General features: G+C 40.4%; 2 protein-coding genes across 6 annotated transcripts in view; both read right to left on the reverse strand.

Moving 5' to 3' along the window:
- Positions 1 to 1,169, reverse strand: part of arhgap27 (Rho GTPase activating protein 27) — a 28,581-nt gene extending 27,412 nt beyond the window's left edge. For 2 of the 5 annotated variants that reach the window (XM_057358779.1, XM_057358777.1), the window contains exon 1: positions 547 to 1,168. In XM_057358779.1, the coding sequence (XP_057214762.1) occupies positions 547 to 630 (84 nt within the window). In that variant the 5' untranslated portion in view covers positions 631 to 1,168. Of the gene's footprint in view, positions 1 to 546 lie in introns of all 5 variants that reach the window. The other 3 variants (XM_057358780.1, XM_057358782.1, XM_057358778.1) reach the window with 2 other exon arrangements.
- Positions 1,170 to 2,435: 1,266 nt separating this feature from the next.
- Positions 2,436 to 19,496, reverse strand: plekhm1 (pleckstrin homology domain containing, family M (with RUN domain) member 1). Its single transcript, XM_057359024.1, has 12 exons — positions 18,869 to 19,496; positions 18,285 to 18,373; positions 16,190 to 16,437; positions 10,200 to 10,835; positions 9,528 to 10,053; positions 8,529 to 8,700; positions 6,307 to 7,215; positions 4,705 to 4,850; positions 4,055 to 4,248; positions 3,892 to 3,955; positions 3,521 to 3,678; positions 2,436 to 3,407 (listed from the first exon to the last, which is right to left on the reverse strand). The coding sequence occupies exons 2-12, from the start codon at positions 18,336 to 18,338 to the stop codon at positions 3,299 to 3,301; spliced, it is 3,216 nt and encodes a 1,071-aa protein (XP_057215007.1). The 5' UTR covers positions 18,339 to 18,373; positions 18,869 to 19,496; the 3' UTR covers positions 2,436 to 3,298.
- Between the last annotated feature and the right edge of the window lie 845 nt (positions 19,497 to 20,341).

The following is a 20,341-nucleotide window of genomic DNA, read 5'->3' on the forward strand; positions in this document are numbered from 1 at the left end:
AAGATTTAACTTGGCAAATGACCGTGGTATAAGCGGGATAATCCACAGCTAGCCGTGCGTTAAAGGATTTTAATGCACTTGGCAGAAAATATTGGTCTCCACGTCGTGCATTAAAATCCTTTAACGCACGGCTAGCTGTGGATTATCCCTTACTTAAACCATAATAACTCAATAAAATACAGCTGACTAACACAATAAAACACAATGAAAACATAATCAAGAATTCTTTGATCTCATTTTGGAACCAAACTCATCATATATATCAAACGTCTGTGGTACATGTCTGTCTCTACTGTACATGTAACTGAATGCTGTGTATCCTGATCCTTATTTTCCTGGAAGTCTCGTATACGTAACCAGAAAATCTGCAGAACATGTTCTACCGCAGGAACCGCATGTCATTAAACAAATCTTTAGTGTGATAAATGATGCCAACAGCGATATTAATAATAAACAGCATGCTATGAAGTGCTCATTATAGAGTTTTAGCCCAAACTGTACTGTAGTATTCAAGTACTGTATTCTTGAGAAATGAAAGAAACATACCCCAGCTGAACAGCGACAAGTCAGAAGTCCTGTAAACTCTTGGAAAATGTAATCCTTTAAATCAGTAGCAAATGTCATCATCATCTCTCTCTCTCTCTGTCTGTAATAATCCAGCAGGTCTCATAGTCTGCACCATACTGTGTTGTTGTGTTAACGTAACAAAAATGCCCAGATTTGTGTTGGAGGAGGCGTGTCTTGATGCTAAACAATAAACCTGTGTGTATTGCCAGTAAAGCCTCATTAGGATGGAAAAACTTAAAAAAGAGGAAAAAGAAGAAAATAGAGAGACATTCGAAAAAAAGAACTTATGAAACATGGAGAGGAGTAGACACTGTACACAAGAACGATTTCAGTCACATGACTCACATTTTGACTCATTCTGTCTACAAACGACAAACCAAGGGTGTTGTCTAGAATGCGCAGGCTTTAGGGAAACTGCGAGATTTTTGTCAGCTTGGCCCCTCAGTTAAAGTGTTGTCCTTTTTTTGTTTTTCTTTTGCTTTTGACTGTTGGACTGATGACATGATCCCGGGACAAATGACAGCTGCACAAAGATCATCATTATAACGTCATGACAACAAACTGAAGTGCATACAAGAACTTCCAAGGTAATGTTTGGGTATTTGTTCGATTGAATGCTTCCGTTCAATTCCAATAATACTTCTAAACAGATGACATTTATCATCAGCTAAAGGGCTGAATTAAAACACTTCTAAATGAGTGCAGTTAGTTATTTTGTGTGGACTCACCACACACACTGTACAGAAGATGAAAGGCAGGCAGAAAAGAGAGCCAGGAGGTACAGAAACAGGAAGAACCGGTTGAGGAGAAACTCATGATGTGGTTTACAATGGCACGCTGACAAACATATCAAGAATACAGCAGATGCTCTAAAGAATCATTCAGTCAGACTGATGAGTCGTCCATTGACAAGATTTGACAAATAACTATTAATTGCGAGAGAAATAATATAGATCGGCATGATTCAAGCTTGATCATCTCAAGAGAAGTAATATTCAGCATTACAGTGTACAGCATATAAGAGCATCTACAACCATCTAAAAAATTTGACCCATAGCTAGGTGAAATATGGACATTTTGTAGGTTAATATAAGCCAGCAGTTGAGTTTGTCCCTATTTTCCCCAACCATGACTTGAAACAATAGAGCATTTTTTGAGTGTACAGTATACTTTAGTACACACTTCCCATTAATGGCTGTCATACTACAGTATGAAGATAAAAATCATGCAACACAATTCTTTCTGTCTGAAATGCCACAGAGAATTACTTTTGGTTTCCTTACGAAATCCTTTTTAGTTAGAGGTTCTCAAAAGAATCGATTCTTAAAAGAACCACACATTGCATAAAAAACGTAATTTTTAAGTGTATAGATTATTATTAAAACAGGAACGCATACCGTGCAACTATCAAAGTTATAAAATACTAATGTGTGCTACACCCAAAAATGGCATTTCTCTCATACGTTACCCACCCTCATCATGTCATTCCAGATGTATATGACTTTATTTTCTTTAGTCAAAAATATCCATCACTTTATGTGCATGTACGTTTCTGAATGGTTTCTTTGTAAGAAAGCCATTCCAATATTTAAGCTTAATTTACAAAATCTAAACTAAAAACACACATCCGAGTGCTTAATAAAAAAGTAATAAACATCTGGTATGGCATGAGGGTGACTGAAGTATGCCTAAGTATGAAAGTACAAGACAGAAAAATGTCAACTGAGCGGTTTGCACAGCATGTGATGTACATGACATAAAAGATAAGGGAAATAAACTCATGCTCGCTCTCTCTCTCTCTCTGTGTGTGTGAGACAAGTGCTGATCAGTAACGCAAGGTGGTCTGTAAAAAGATCAACAAACAGCTTATATGCAAAAGAAGTGACAATAAACAGAAAACAAGTCTAGAAAAGATTTAATCTTCATTCGCAGAGATGAACGTCAGGCGTTAAACTTCATTCGAGAGAAATATTAATTCACATTCCCTATTAAAAAAACGTTACATTGTGGTCACGACCCCATTTTAGTGACTAAAATGCTACAATGAAACTGCAAATTAAAAGGCAGTTTAAAAATGCATTTATAAAGGCGTATGTTTAATAATCATTCCATTGCCTTATTAATGCATACCGTTTGCTTTGTAAACATGAAAGACTTCATATAAAACTTGGCAAATGACATTAAGATAAAAAATATGACTGTAAAAAAGTTAAAGATCTCTAGCGTTCAGAAGAGGTTTTATAAATATGTTTCCCTGCCAGACAGAAAATCCCTCTCGGTCCGTGCAGGTGAATGTTTACACATATATATGTACAGATCAGTGTGTAAATAAGTGCACTTGAAAAGTCCAATAAGAGGTTTTAGTGTGAAACACTGATCAAATGCTTTCTGGTTGACTGTAGATAAATATTCCCGTACTGTACACCGTTTACCGCGGTACAGCTGGAGATGAACACTGTACACACGGCCGCTACAGGAAAGCATTCAAGTTTTGTCGTACACGAGTATCAAAACTGCATAAGATATTAAGGCTTGTTTTCAGAAAATTCCTCTGTAAGGAAAATGTTGGGTTTAAGCCTAAAACCAAAAGGAACATTTTTACAATAAGGTAAGAAAATAAACTGCGCTACATTCTCTGCAAATATTACAGTCTTATTATATTAATATTCAAACATCCTTAAAACAAGACCAAAAAAACGATGAAGAAAGAGTTGTTTGCAGTGAAAGGAAGTTAATCCTCCAAATCACTGTCCAGGTATTTCTGTATTCTCACACAGCGAGGACAGACGGGACATTGAGCCTGACAGGAGGAGTGGTAGACTGTCTTACACACACCACATCTGAGACAGAGAGAGAGAGAGACAGAGAGACAGAGAATTTGCCCATCAGTTCTAGATTCACATGACTAGAGAGAAACACACATGCTCAGAAAGAGGACGCGACGTTGGATTACCTGGACGTGCTGTCAAACTGAAAGGGGAAGATGATGTCATCTGTATTGCAGATTTGACAAATGAAGCCCCTCTGGGTGCAAAGGTCACAGTGGTGCACGTGCTTAGAGCTGAACTGAATCAGAGACTGCAGGTAAGATTCATAATGTCCATCCGCTATCTGTAAAAGAGAAAGAGAGATTGTTCTGACAAACAGCTGAAAATGTAGTTCGTCATTTTTTGAAGCATACAGTATGTAATACTTCTGTCAATACATGCACCCTTTCCACCTAATCGTGATTAACCACATGCTTATAGTAAAAAGGAAGAATACAGATTAATAATGTAGTTTGAGTGATGTTGGCTTTATAACAAACAACACTGATGGAGATACCTGCTGCAGGTCCAGCACACTGTACACATCACTGTTCTCCAGTAAATACGTCCTCTGCTGAAGTCTGCAACATACAGATTCCCATCACATACCAACTGCAACCATCCATTAAACGCCAGATAATGTGTACAGAAATACACAACAAACACACACAGAGCCGCACCTGGGCTGGATTTGTTTGCTGATGTCACTGCGGCAGATGAGGAGGTAGTCGCCAAGGAAACGCAGCTGCTGTCTGAGCTTCTGTACTTTTGCCATAACATCTGCGTGATCAAACAGGTCAGGATTCAAAGCGTGCATGTTGAGGAGCGGCTCGTGCTCGATTTGAGCCATCAAGTGCAGGGCTCGTCTTGACACCTGAACACACACACACACACACGCACATGCACACACACATATATTTGTATATGCAGGCAATGCCAATTACTTTTGTCAGTTTCAAGTTATTTCAGAGAAAATTGTGCATTCTTCATTTTTTGTGGAGGGGTACCAACAAATTTGAGCGAACGCCTGTATCTGTCAGCAATGTCTAGTGATAATACACAACCACCTCACAAGCTATTAGGCTCTTAAACTGATTTGGATTTCTCTATGATGGCTGTATGTGCTTTTTGGATCCTGTTCAATTCCATAAGGACAGAAAATGTTGTTGGCATGATTTTATACAGGTAATATACACCTGCGATGGCAGGAGGGTGAGTAAATATTGAGAGTGTGTTCATCTTTGGGCGAATTAAGCTACACTAGACTTTTCTTACCGTTTTGTAGTTGCTTAGATGTTCTGAGCCATTAGTACCTGAAGAAAACACTCACCTCACGTGCTGTCAGGTCCCAGTTGTGCACCACGCGGGAGGGGATGATGCTGACGTCTCCATGGTGACAGGTATCGCAGTAATGATGACCTGAGAACTCGCAGAGTCGAGCTCTGCCTTGAGACACGCCGATCTGTCGAGAGCAGCCTACAAAAACATGAACAACACCACCTCTAGTGAGAGAGCACAGACACAGCATCACATTACGTTACAATCATCTCGCGGCCACTTAATACAGAGCGTGACCAAAAATCAGTTATTTACTAAATGTTCACATTTCTAAAGGATATATTCTCTTTATTGAATAGATTAATTCTAAATCTTTATAACTGTCAAAGCCTTTTAACAGACAATTAATCGTCAGCCAAATTTTATGCTCATGGCAGTCCTAGCTTTAAAGGTCCAGGCTGTGTCCGAAATCGCATACTGTGACAGTACGTACTGAATTTGAATAAGTACCTACCTATCGGCCGTTAAAACAGTACGTTCTATATAGTATGAGTGGGTGTAGTATGAATGCATTTGGGACATACTGCGTCCGCCATGTTTTATGGTCATGGACCCGTAAGCTCTTTGACCTATTAACAACAACCTACACATGAGAGTTGATAAAAACATAATTTAGTCACGAGAAATTCATTTATTGGCACTACGTTAAAAACGGACGTCCGCCTTCAAGTTTTCCGCTATATTTATTTGATTTACTTTTGAAATTTGACCGTTTCTCAGCTCCCGTGGCATCATGGGATAGAGAAGTGTCCATCCGATTCACACTCACGAATCTTGGCGGAAGTAGAACATACGAGTATTTCTTGCCTACTGTTTTTGCATACTGAGGTTTCGGACATACTATTCATGACTCATACTCATTTTCGCCTACTATATAGTATGGAAGTAGGCGATTTCGGACACAGCCCCAGTGTGTAGTTTTTTTGGAGGATTTACTGACAGAAATGCAATATAATACACATAACTGTGTGTTCAGAGGTGTTAAAAGACCTTCCATAATGAATCTTAGGATGAGCTATTTCTATCTACATACACCGCGGGTCCCCTTGCGTGGAATTCATCGTGTTGTTTCTACAGTGGCCCTAAACGGACAAACTGCTCTACAGAGCGCATTTCCTAAATCCGTGATCTCCTTCAGTAAAGAAGCGAAAAGTTCTGTGTCAGCCACCGTAGTGCTTCGAAAGGGAGGGGTGGAGTGAGCCATTGGTTGTAATTCACAACCTCACCAATAGATGCCACTACATTTCATACACGTGACCTTTCGATGTAGAAAAAAATTCATTTGAAAGCATGTAGCAAGTCGACCAGCACAATTTTCTATTTAAAAATTGCTACGATAAAATGTATATTTATTTTGCATGCTAAAGCTATTTAAAATCATTCATATGAAAATGAATTAATATGAAAAAATCTTAAATGTTGGCTTGGGGAAAACTATATTGCCTCAAAAAATATATATATTTTTTTTGGAATACAACTGTAATACAAACTAAATAAAACATGTCCCAAATGTATTTCTTCATTCATTTTGAGTTACTCCTTTTGAATTGACATTTTTTTATAACATCCAGACACAAACAATAAGCTCTCGTACCTGCACATTTGTAATTTTGCGCATCTAATCCTGTCTCTTTGGGGACGATGGACAGATGAGACAGCAGCTCTCCTTCACCTTTGAGTCTGTGTTGGACCAGCTTGTGAACATTCCCCCCCTGCACTCTTCCGGCCGATGAGACGCCCCCGTCATCCTCCGTCTCCAGATACAGGTCGAGAGCTCCTCTGATCAGGTTCCTCCATCCTCGCGCTTCCTCGCCACTCTCCGCCCTCAACGTCACAGTCTCTTGTGCGGTCAGAACCTTAAAAAACGCAGGGCTGCCGAGAGAAACATCTGGAACCACGTCCCTGATGGTCCCTATGCAGTATGAGAAGATTGGCGTCTTGGAGTTTTCTTGGACGTTGTAACCCCTGAGAGCCTCCAGGGATAGAGAGAGCACCAGAGACCTCCAGCCTTTCTCCTCCACGTTCTGATAGACCACCGCCTCCTTTATAGCATCCATCTCCGGGTCTGTGTGACGGGTCCAGTCTAACTGAGGAGGATCTGCGATGGCGTGCTCCGGGCTCGAGGGAGCTGAAGAGGGCGAGGGGACTACACGGTCGTCGGCTAGCACCTCCCACGCCTCGTCTTTCACCAAGGGGCGTAGTTTGCCAATGGCCTCCACGATGCGGTCCACCCAGTCTTCGGCCTCGCCTCGGGACGGGGCACGCAGGTACAGTCTCTTGCCATGGAAGGTGAGCCGGAAACGTCCCTCGGTACCTGAGGAGAGGTGGACGTCCTCGCAGCGCAGCAGGGACAGGTTGTCGTAGCAGACGCGCTCCTCTGCGTTGATGTAAAGTCGCAACTCGAACGGCGAGAGCTCGCAGTAATAATCCCACCACATGCCCACAGCGCTGCGTCTCTCCAGCTGACCCAGCTTCAGAAGACCCTTGAACGGGTTAGGCAGACCTTAAAGAAACAGACCGAGTTACACAAGCATGTCTCAACGTCATGAGTTCATAAATAACCCGTGATATGCAGACAAAACTACTTTTAAACCAAGAGTTCGCCCAACCTCATGTTATTCAAAACCTGAAACACAAAAGAAGATATTTTGAGAAATGTTTATGTGCAGGGGTGCACATAAGTTTTTCTATCTGGTTCTCCTGGAGCACCTGGAGATTCGGTTTGGTGCTCACATTGCACATAATGAGACAAATGATATTTACCTATTAAAAATAAAAGTAAAAAAGTAGTTACTTTTTAATGAACAATAAACAAAATAATAAAGTGGGATAATACTATATTTACATTACTTTTAAAGTACATTTAAAATACAATGATAATGTATTTCTTCTTGTTTTTCTTTTTACATTAGTAAATATTAATTTTCAACACCAATTTTGAAACCTAAAACGACAACCTTTTTGGGTTTTGGCAGGTTGCTGGGAAGTGCACTTGCGAACGCACATGGAGACTTGCGGTGCAGAGCTAGGATCGAGTATATGGCGTTATTTTAATGACAAATGTCGCGAGCACATTATTACAAGGCGAGAGCGCATTCTTGTAATACGAGTGTGCGAATCTCTCCGCTCGCACGCCGATTTCCTTTGCTCATGCACAAAACTGGACGCGTGCTTTCAATTATACGCTGCTCTCTTATGAATTTTCTCTCCTCTCGCTCAGTGAGCGTGTGCGCACTCAAAATGCGTGCCGTGTGTCCACGAATCCTTTGGTACTCTTGCTCTCGAGCGGTCCTCCTGTGTGTTCCAGGCATTATAGGCTGTCAAAAGTAGCAACCAATCAGGGATAGGCTTCCACGGCGGGCCAATGAAACCGCGCATTAGGGAGATGCAAGGTCTGGAGAAAGCGTAACGGCTTACACGAATCACGTGAGGCACCTCAGCCAATCATATAACAGCTTCTAGTCTCCTTTCCTGCATTAGGCTGAAGGTTGCAGGCTTTCCATCTAGTGTCTTCGGTAACGCGGATATGACGCCATTGACACTGGTTAAAATGGCAATTTTCTCACAATTTACAAATAGTTGGAAACATTTGAGATATTGTAAATACTTAACTGAACAAAATATATAACAACTGGCCTAGTGGTTTTTAGATATTTTACTGCAAAAAAGTTATAAACTGCACCTTTAATGTCGCGTCAGCTTCTATGGCTATGTTCATGGCGAGAGACATGTTAAATAATAAAAATTCAAAAATGTAAAGAAAACTGTTAATGCAAAAGAAGTACAAAACATGTATGCATCCATATTCCATTTTACCGTTTTGTCTGCGATGAACTACACTAGGTGGTGACTGGACGCTGTCTGGTTCTGGCGTGGTCTTCACCTGCCCGTTCATGTTCAGTGTGGTGTCAACACTGACATGTCCTTCAGAATTCCTGCTCGTTTCAGGTTTATAAAAATCTTCATCTGAAATCCAAGACGTGGATTTCTGAAAGACAAAGAACAGTCTATTAAACAGAAAGCAGTTCTGACTCTAAAGTCAACAAACTATGTTGTAAAACAACAACTAACACACAGTTGACAGCACTTCTGGATTGATTCAAAATGTCGAAAAAGTTGTTTGCAGCTTACAGAACTCTAACTTGGAAGAAGACTGAAATTTTTGTGTACATTGATTTAAAGGGATAGTCCACCCAAAATTGAAAATTCTGTCATGAATTACCCTCTACTTATTCCAAACCGGTATACATTTCTTTGTTCTGTTGAACACAAAGAAAGATATTTGGAAGAATGTGAGCAACTGACAGTTCTGGGGCACCACTGACTACCATAGTAGGAAAAATGAAAATGGTAGTCAAAAGTGCTCCAGAATTGTTTGCTTTCCTAAATTTCTCAAAACAGAATTTTTTGTTCAACAATACCATACAAAAAATGTTCTACTATTGTAGTCAATGATTTCCCAGAAATGTTCAACGGAACAAAGAAATGTAAACAGGTTTGGAACAACTTGAAGGTGAGTAATTCATGACAGAATTTTCCTTTTTGGGCAAACTATCCCTTCAGGAATATAGACGATTTATAAAGTAACATCTCATACATTCTCATACGTTGTACAGTACAGAGTACATATCTAGTTTCAGTCAACTAATGAGGCATAGTTCAACTAAAAATGAAAAAGATTATTTTCAAAATATCTTTTGTGTTCCACAGACAAAAGAATGTTGGGTTTGGAACAACACGAGGGTGGAGAATTTTTCTGGGGGGTGAACTATCCCGGCTTTAAATTTGAGAAAATGAATCCTTAAAAACACTCACACAGGAGGAATACAGCGAGTCTGTGGATGTTCTTCTGCTCGCGGCGCTTGTGGAACGTCTGAGTATTGCGTGTCTGGCATGTTCCGCTGGATTTGGTCCAGCAGGGCTCTTTGATGAAGGATCTTGAACTTCTTTGAGGTCAGAGGTCTCTGGAGGAGGACGACGAGCATCCTGAAGGTCTGAGGTCCTCTCAGCGGTCTCTGTGAGAGGAGAAACTCTAAAGGGACGACAGGAGGGGACTAAGCTCTTGCTCTTTTTCTCTCTTTCTGATGTCTCATTGACTGTATTTCTAACTTTAAGTCTTGTGGTTTCAACTAGAGTCTCAGATATGGATTTTGTTTCTTTGTCTGTCTCCTGTAAGATCTCTTCAGATTTCTCTCCTGAGTAAAGCTCAGGAGCATCGGTGAAGCGTGTGTCTGTTTGGTGAGCGTCGGTGCGGGTGACACCTCCGCTCAGGTCATCGGGAGCAGGTGTGAAGTCATCGAAGTCTTGCTTTATCACGTCCTGACCAGACGAGCTGCTCTCTCTGAGACAAACGACCAATCATATGACTAAAAACCAGACAATTTACCATCAAATCTCATAATATTTTGCATATCGCTAATGAAAACGATGCAATTTATCACGTTATCGTGTCAGGTGTAATTGTGAATCTCAGATGACTCTACTCACTCTGAAAGTGAATTCTTCCCCTGTGCACCGCAGCTGATGTCGGCATCACAGTTCCAGCGTTCTCTCTCAGGACTCTTGGGTTCATGACCCTGCAGGAGACTATCGGAGCTCAGGCTGGTGGACAGCTGCGATGAACCCGACGTGTCCAGACTCACGTTCCACGAGGTCGGAGGAGTACTCGCCTCACAGCTTTCAGCTTGCTCTTTCCTTGGCTCCTTGTGGAGCACTTCTTGAGCCCAATCTGAGCCTCCGGACCCTCCAGATGACTGGGAGACCGTATCCCAAGATCCCTTGCGCTTGGGCCACAGCTGGTCCTCCTCAGCAGGAGCAGGGCGGCAAAGCCCAGCGAGGACCAACGGCGTGTTTGTCCACTCGTTCAGCACTGCTGATTTGTAGGACAGCTGGAAGGTCAGCGAGGACAAACCCTGAAGGAGGGTGAGGAGAACCTCGCGGTCCTCCGGGTCCAGCAGAAGAGCTCCGGGCTGGTAGTGGGATCCCAGGTTTGAGCCCTCACGGAGCAGAGACGTCAGGTAACACTCCAGAAGGCCGTCGTTCAGCGCCAGGCGAACCCACGCTCTACAACGCCCTACGTCTGAGTTTATGAAGCTCAGGTGCTCTAGTTCTTGAACAACATCTCTGTAGGCAAACAAAGATTTAGATGTGACTTTTATGACGGCTTTAGATCTCAGACACTCTTTTGATGTTGACTGTGAACGAAAGCACAAATGAGACACGATAACCTTGGTAAGTCTTGGCTAAACTCTGTAAAATTAAAGGAACACTCCACTTTTTTTGGAAATAGGCTCATTCTCCAACTCCCCCAAGTTAATAAGTTGAGTGAGCACGAGCATGCTTCAAATGTGGAAATGCGCTGCGTGATATCACTGCGCCTGCTGCGGCCATGTTACGGCAGCAAACTTCCTTGATTATTACGCCGGAATGGGAGTATAGTCCCTAATCATATCAGCCTAGAAAATCACAACTTTTCATTTTCCGCCGGTCTTAGCACACGATATAACTACAGAAGAGTCCAGTTTTAATTATTATTTAAATATTGAAACTCTTTGGTCATTTTGAATGCGATGCTACTGGTCTAATTGGATTCAATGATCTATGCTAAGCTATGCTAAAAGTGCTATCGCCAGACCCAGAGATCGGTCGAATAGATTCCAAAACGGTAAAACTCAACTTATTAACTCTAGGGGAGTTGGAGAATGAGCCTATTTAAAAAAAAAGTGTAGTGTTCCTTTAAGAGGTATGACAATATTACGATTAGGGCTGTGTATCATCAACAACTTCACGGTACATTCAAGGCCACGATGCGATACGTATAACCTTGCAGAAAATTGCCATTCATAACTACTTATCAGTTAATCTGACAAATCAATGCAGAAAGTAGTTTGGAGAAGTTGCAAAAGATCAAGTACTTATACAGAGACCCTTGTTTCTAAAAAAGGGTTTCTAAGTTACATCAAATGTATGCACGTGTTTTACAAATAGACAATATGTATAACGAATAAATATGAATATATGCATAAACGTGCAGTCAGAGTAACTAGATTTTATTAAAAAATAAATGTGTTGAATTGAAATAGACGAGGAATTTCTAGATGTCAGATTTCTAGATACTATAAGATGTAAAGGTGCTGTAAGATTTAAGCAGGTCTTTGCTCTTCACTTACTATTACACGCACATTTAATGTGGCTCTTCCACGTCTTTTCAAACGCGTTGCTGTATTGATGAGCAAGCGGCGCGTCACTACATCCCTCCAACGGCGGGAGTTTTATTGAGTTTCATCGCATGCAATAGTTTTATAGTGGATAAGGCAGAAACCGTGCTGCACCATGCGTGTGTTGAATTAGCCCCTATACTACACTAACTTTACACTTTGCCTTAAACGCAACCGTTTAAGTGAATGATACGAAAATGCGCTTTAATGTATACTGCGCACCGGTCACGGATGCAGAGAGAAGGTAAGAGAGCGCGCTCTTAAAGCAACACTTTGTAGCTTTTCGACCTTAAAAGAATGTCTCTAAAATTATTTCAAAACTCTTAACCGGACAAATTCTACTCCCGCTGCTATTTGAGCTGCCTCATAGAGGCTACAAGCACACTCTAAGTTCTGTGTTCAGGTCGGTACACACAGCCCCACCCATCCCCTGCCACATGGTTTCTAAACAACGTTTCTGCATTCGCCGGTTTCATCAGCTTAGTAAATAAATTCATTTGTATTGCGCTGCCCATGGGGAAGCTTATACAGTGACATTATTTACAACACTGGTAACAGACAATTGCACTTATCAACCACATGGGGGATCCACATGCTTTAAACTTTCACTTTATGATGGTGGAATATGGAGTTTACTCAGACCCAAAACTCGCACGTAAGAAAACCCCACGTGCATGATTTTAGTGCGCAGAACAGTTCCACGAGTGTAAACACACCCTCGCGCGATCGCATTTATGCTCCGCGAGCACGCAGAACAGTATCCGCACACAGAAAACAATCCTTGCGAGAGCATTTCTGCTCAGCCTGCAAAAACTCCGCGAGTAGAGGCTTTGACGAGCGAGCGCAATTCTCTCACAACTGCTCAACACTTGCTCGCTCATCGAGTTGACTTCTCAGACTTTGGAGGCGGGACAATGGCACACTTCTCCGATGCTTTGATTGGTTACTTTTAACATGCACTCACCTACAGTCTCCAAACTGTATCTTACCCGTTGTACAGACGTCATCATTTGGCATAACACAATACTTTTTTTAAACTTGGGTTACAGTGTTAAGTATGCCCTTGGCTTTGGATCTACATATTTGGCATGTTGACAGGAAGTTAAAAATAAATAGTTCGGTATGTGTATTCATAATTGCTTTTGTATTGTTAATAATTTTCATGAAATTGTTATAAAATGAGAAATAATAAATGGCTACAACAGTATAACTCAAAGCACAAGTTATTATAAATTACAATATGCAATATACAATATTACAAAACGTAATTTAAATAATTTATTTGTTTTGCTTTATTTGTTTTGAAATGGACCGCTCGTGGAACTGTTCTGCGCACTTAAATCTTTTTAAGTTTTGGGTCTGAAAAAACTCCATAGTGGAACTTCACAGTTAATCCGCGGGTCACATGCATATAGAATCGTGAGGGGCGATCAGCACGGAATACAGATAAACTCCGATCAGATCCTTTACAAAACTAATAATTGTTACACAATATTTTTTGCATAATAATTGGCTCATTTCAAAAGTGCTGCAGAATCGATACGGAGGCAGATGTATCGATGCGCGCATCTTCAGGAGCTCATGACGATGTATCGATATTTTGAACACAGCCCTAACTACGATATACTGTATATATTCAATAATAATGTAATGTAGTAATGTTTATATATAAATATATATTTTTTAAGTTTGTGCATTAACTGTTTTAAGAAGTCAAAACATTAGGAAAATTCAAGAAGTTTCAACTTAAGCTTGAGTGTCTTGAGTTGTCAATTGTATAATACAACAAAAATGTTAACGGAAATTGCTAATCTGGTTATTGAATTTGATAACTTTTTTCTTAAATTGTTTAAAATAAAGTAATATTATATTGAAATATTTTCTATATATTGTATCGTGAACCCAGTATCTTGTATTGCATCGCATCATGAGCTGAGTGTACTAGCACTTACGCCCTGTTCAGACACCCAGCAACAAAGCGAAATGATTCCATTCATTTCAATGAAGAGCTGGCGACTTCCGGCGACAGTGACCGTTGGCGACAGGAAGTGGGCGTGTCTGAGAATTGCTCAACTTTATGCAAATGATGAGCGACTTTCAGAAGCGACTACCAATAGGAGTACAGCAGCCGAGCTCACGTCAGTTACTGCAGGGTTTGTTTATATGGAGCCAGAAATATGACAAAACAATCTGAATTTGAATTTCGTAAATCTGAATTATTGACAAGTGTTTTTTAACAAAACTGAATATTATATGGGAGTTAAAATAGTTTTGAATTAGATTTTGATTTCGAATTTGAATTTTTTTACTTGAATATTGAACAATGAAATGAAACAATGAAATTTAACACAATTGCTTTTTTTAAGGCAGAGTTTTATAGGCATGCATTTTCAAACAACATATTTTTTGCTCTGAATTCTTAGATTGCAAATATCCCGTTTTTTTTTTATACAACCTCACGTTTTCAAGATGAAGAAGAAATTCGGAACATCAAATTCAATTTTCTAAAATTCAAAACGTAGAAATTCAGATCGTACAGACAGTAGGTCAGAGGTCGTCCACAGGGAAGAGTAGATGATCTCGGAAAAGTCAAATGGAGCGCTTTGGCCACAATGGCCAGTTATTTGTTCTTATTATCCAATCAAACTCCAAACATGCTGTTTTGGAGAGTGGAACTTCTTACATTGCAATAAAAAGGATTTACATTTTTCAAATTGCGACCACGCCCACAAGACTACACGGGTTGATCGTTTGTTGTTGCTGCAGCATAGCCAAGCTCATACCGCTGCAATCTTAGGCAGCTGCCCGGGATGTGTGCGCTCACTGCCTGCGTTTTTGCCTGCTGTGCCTCCACTGTTTGCGCTCACTCCCAGGGTTTGCTGTTGGTGCTTTTACCCACAGTGTGCTTAGTGCACGCTCGCTGCTAGCTGCCCCACTATGCGCGCTGGCTTCGAGCGTTTGTGGGTGCATATACATTTAATATATTAGACATGCATACAATTTTTATAAAGAACGTTTGTGGGTCCTGCAAAGTCAATAGCCGGGTTTCCATCCAGAGTTGCAAATTTAGCTTATGCGCAAAATTGGAATATCGCATCAAACATTTTCGAATAAGCACCGTTTCCATCCAACTAGTCAACCGTCACTTCCTAATAAACTGCCACTAAATATCAGTAAGAAAAGTAAGAAAAGCCACTGAATATAATGATTTTCATATAGAATAATACTTGCGCAAGCAGACGATTACGAAACACAATAAATGCGGTGCTTTTGTGGATGTCTGCTGTTTGGGAAACACAGTCGTGACAGTTCTAAGAGGCAATTACAGAAATACTGTGACATGAATAAACAAATGATGTGTTTAAAAACACCGTTAAGAGTCCGTGTGTGTGTGCGCACTAGTGAAACCCGCCACAGCTCAAGTTCAAAAGCATTGTGTCGTTTTACAAACGTCCTTTGCTTATACTTTCACATATAAGATCATTAATCGTTTTAACCGCGGTTTACTTCCCACCGCTGCCTCGAGTTCAACATGGCTGCTTATCAAATCTGTAACATGCTCATCCTCCCCGTTATACGTGTTGTGTGAAATCTCCCCGCACCGGGGCTATTTTTAAATTGCAGGCTTATTAAAATAATGGGCGGGAAACTATAGAGATCCGATCAGTTATCCAGATGTGGAAGCCACTTGTTGACAAGTGTAAACGCGCTGTGTCCTGATTGTCTGAAGATCCGATCTGCTTGTTCGGATCACCGAGATCGCATGTTAATGCCAAGTGTAAACGCACCCTAAGTGTCACTTGACTAATGACCACAAACCCACATGATTCAACTAATCCTGCCACAATCCTCACACAGTTTCCGATCCATGACTCACTCTTCCAAACGGTGTCAAATTGCTCATCGGGAAAGATTTTTATTTTAAGATTTAGGATTTATTTCAGGACACATTCTTTACTTTTTTAGGGGTGAATTCATTTTGTGCAGAAATTAAACACACAGATAACACCAGAAACATTACACTACTCATTAAAATGTCAAAGACATGTTAACAGGTGTGTAATGAAGCAGACGTGAAGAAATGACCCGATAAACATTCTCAGCCTCTCTGTATGAGCTAAAGATACACCGTCTTCAGTTTAAAACCCTTAAAAAGACCACCTTTCACAATCTTTTTAGTTCCAAAGTTTAATAATCAGGCCTAAAACATTTTTGGAACCATGTATAAAGAAGATTTAGGCATTCAAATGTACGACCCACCTGTGGGTGACAGTTTTAAGCAGGCTCCAGAAAACGGGCCGAGGAACGGCCCCTCGTGGCCCTCCTTTGCGGCCGTGACCTCCTCCATCCGAGCGGATAAACTTGCTCTTGATGCCGTGGATGAAGACGGCTTCCAAAGCACAACACAGGAGGTTTGCCTCCAGATCCTCACTGGTGACCTCGGTGTCTGTAGTGATGTACCGCTTCTGCAGGACCTTCAACGTTTGTGCGATCTTTTCCTTGATCCACTGAGGAGGAAAGAAAGAGTTAAAGAGATGTTTCAGAGGCAAAACAAAATTTCCTCGGCTGCGTGTGAACCAGAGGCTTGTTTTTCCGCTAAATGATGATGAAGAAAGCTCCCGCACAGAGGAGACGGTATCCTATTGGAACAAAACGAAAAACGCCGCGTTCGTCACCAGAACTTAGGGCACACCTGCGTCATTTGCCGGTAAAACAAGCCTCAGGTTCACGCGCAGAAGAGGGATAACGGAAGTAGGACATTATCGTTAATAGCGTTGTCAATATGAATATTTCTCTTAAACAAATGCATCGATTCGCTTCAGAACACCTTTGTTAAGACCACGGAGCCGTGTCGAGCCGTTCTTTGATCGATGGATGCACTTTTTGGAGCTTCAAAAAGTCGACGCCCATTCACTCCCATTCTACTGCTTGGAAGTAAAATGATACGTGGTATTATAACTCCGACTGCATTGTTCTTCAAGAAGAACGTCATATTCAGTCAGGATGCCTTGGGAAAATTTTGTTTTGCACCCGAAATATCCCTTTAAATGTGCTCAGTGCATTCATTTCAACACCTGTTTGGACAGAAATCGATAAGCTCTGATTTGGAAACAAAGCTAGTTAAAATCAATAACTAAACTTCTGTATCAAAAGATGTCATTTAGATTATGTGTCTGCTGCGCATTGCAAGTTTGAGGTAAGAGAAATCGGGTCACAGGAACAATTGCAAAAGTAAGGCAGTTAAAAGTTAAGCAGAGGAAAAGGTCAAAAACAACTTTGCGCAAGATTGTGGCTCGCGAGGATCTGAGGCAAGCAGAGCAGAACACACACGTCAACACCAACTGTCTTCAGCCATGTGAACGTGAGCCAAACCTTCAGACTGTCACTTGACTTCAGTTGACTGACCACAAAAAGCTGGCAATCAAAGCTCTGGAAATTCACCGTGGCAACAGTAAGGACTCAAGACACTTGTGTCTTCATGAATGTGCTTTTCTGACACTTCAGTTACAGTAGGTGCTGAGAGCAAATATGCTAAAGAAATAAAGAGGAAATAGCCAACAGAAAAGCATCACTTCTCTCGTAAAGGCAATTAATGAACTTCTTTCTATTCACATCTAACAAGACGGGACATAACCCGAGGTTTCGAGAATCACATGCACACGACACGCTAAAAGGGCCAGACGACAAACATTAAAGGCATAGTTCGCCCAAAAATGAAAATTCTGTCATCATTTACTCACCCTCGGATTGTTCCAAATCTGTATAAATTGAACAGTATAAATTTCTATACATTTCTTTGTTCTGATGAACACACAGAAAGATATTTGGAAGAACGTCAGTAACCAAACAGATCTCATCCCCCATTTACTGCCATAGTAGGGAAAATAAATACCATGGGAGTCAATGGGGGATGACATCTGTTTGGTTACTGACATTCTTCCAAATATCTTCCTTAGTGTTTACCCACTTCATTTTGGGGTGAAGTGTCCCTTTAAGTTTAAAACAGAACACGCAATGAAAACATGTACTGGTCTCTATAGGTGGCTAGAGTAATGGTTACAGAATAAGAAAATCCTAACATCAGTTGAAACTGAAAGACAAAACACATTTTTTTTCTTGATTTGAAATAACGTGCACGGTAAGGGCAGAAACACACAAAGATAAAACAAAGTGTGTTTCAGTTTCAGTTTGATCTTGCAGACCGGGAAACAATAATGAACTGATTTAAATGCCACTTGTCGTCATCAAAGTGTGTCTGCCTGCCGAACGAGTTTGAGGCACGTGAAAGGAAACATTCGTGAGCTAATTTCCACTGTTAAACTAGCTTAGTTAACAACATGAGGAAGTTACAAACCTGTTTAACATCTTTGGTCTCTGGGCTGCTGTCGGTTGTTTGGGTGGCCAGCATGGCTCTTCGAGTCTGGATTAGTGCCACTCAACGCTCTGCAAAACAAGTCAGTACATAATACAAAAGTAAGGAAGGTTAGTTTAAACATGAAGCTTTTCGCATATTGCCAATCTTCGTTTGTCAAATAATGGAAGTGACAGATCACGTTTCCTCTGCGGATAGATGTGACAACAGATTTCAGCAGCAGTCACTACAATAAAACCCCAGTCACTTACAATCTAATACAAGTGCATTTACAGAGTAGTATGGCTAACGTTAGTGTAGTAAAGAGCTGACATGACAAAACTACCGTGTTTATTCGATACAGCATAAACGCACGCGCGCGCGTGTTATTTGTGTCATCTACACTTGAACATTTAGTTCTGTACAATGTTACACAACATCGTATTATATCTTTCTTGTACAACCTACAAGCATAAAACCTTCTGTCTGCTCTTTATACTGACAGATCGCACAACGTATCATAACTGCATTGACTCTCATCGTTATTTACATCGCTGAATACATGTATCATAAGCTCGCGCACTCACCATGTTTGTTGCGCGTTTATCTGTCGGGTGGATTTTGAATCTCTGCTCTTGCTGATGGGAATGAGTCGCTGTCACGCTCGGTCAATGTTATCAGATCAGCTGACGCGAAAAGCATGACGGGAAGTGAGCGCAGGGTTCCTGTTTACGAACATGGCAATGCGCAAGTCTTGCGCAGCCTTGAGTGTGCAGAAGACTTCGTGAAACATACTCGGAAGGGACTAACGTTAATCTTCCTGTTTACAAAATATGGTTTCTATGTGACCCTGCATAAATATGATATACACAAGTTTGGATTCCCCGTGTTTTCTATTAATCTAAAATGAACTTTTGTTTGAATGTTTATAATTGCTGCTCAGTCTTTGTTTGCGTGTAGGTTTATAACGTGTGAATTGTATAAGAGAAAGACATCTATGTCAGTAACTTGTTGCAACTGTAAACTGAAATCAAAGATCAGTGGGCATTGCCACGAATATCTTATGCGCAACTCTAGCGCAGCATTGAGTGCTCAGAAGACTAACTTACATTAAACAGACTGTTTAATGTAAGACTGTTTAATGTAACAGAGAAAAAAGTGTGTTGTTTTCTTTGTTTGTTTTACCTTGTCATCTAATGTTGGATGTGTGTCTGCTCTGCTGAAAATAAACGTAAAAGTAAAAGGGATAAAATGTGTGTGTATGTTGGTGCCTAAACATATATATTTGTTCAGTTTATGATTTAACCAGACGTATTTTTTATTTTGCTTAGTTTATTATTTCTCATCCCTACCTCAAGTTACACCATTTCCAACAATAGCAACATTACTGAAAATTATTTCCCCAAATAATAAATGTTTAATAAATGCATAAATAAAAATAATATTAATCAAATAAAATTTACAACAATAAAAAAACAAGACAAAAGTGCCTTTTTACTCATTCATACTCTCCATTATTATTTACAGTTTTCCTATTTAAATATTATAATGTCTCCAATGATGAAACTTTAACGTAAAAAATCTGACGTCACTGTATTACGATAGCACTCACTTTCGATTTCACTTTCTCAAAGTTCCAGGTTTGGAGTTTCCGTTTCCACGTTCCATTGTCACGCACATCCCCGATGCTCACATATTATTGTTTAAAAGCATTATAACCTAAATTAAACTAGTACCAGCTGTGAGTTCTGTTAAATAATATGACATACATTTTTTGATGGGGTATTATTATACACGTTATATCTGGACTCTTACGCTCACTGTAGAAAGCGGCATAATTTGCTACCTTTTCTAACAATATTAATTACCTTTTATGGTGCAAGATACAATGTACCCCGCTGAAACAAAAACAACACAAATAAAATGCAAATAGTTTCCATTATAAAACAGTCAGCTGGCTTAGGCTAACATTAAAGCCATTACAAAACCGGGTATTTTCTAGTAGAATTTAATGGTGTTCTATTGGTTCTCATCGCCTAGACAACATCTCACCATAGAAC

The sequence above is a fragment of the Triplophysa rosa genome, linkage group LG18, assembly GCF_024868665.1.
Source record: "Triplophysa rosa linkage group LG18, Trosa_1v2, whole genome shotgun sequence".
NCBI lineage: Eukaryota > Metazoa > Chordata > Actinopteri > Cypriniformes > Nemacheilidae > Triplophysa > Triplophysa rosa.

Excerpts from the sequence above, each read along its gene's own strand:
- plekhm1 (XM_057359024.1), bottom strand. The coding sequence starts at position 18,338 with ATGCTGGCCACCCAAACAACCGACAGCAGCCCAGAGACCAAAGATGTT. Across the intron at positions 10,836-16,189 it reads CTTAAAACTGTCACCCACAG|AGATGTTGTTCAAGAACTAG; the intron begins GTGGGTCGTACA and ends GTTTGCCTACAG. Across the intron at positions 3,956-4,054 it reads AGCAAACAAATCCAGCCCAG|ACTTCAGCAGAGGACGTATT; the intron begins GTGCGGCTCTGT and ends TGTATGTTGCAG.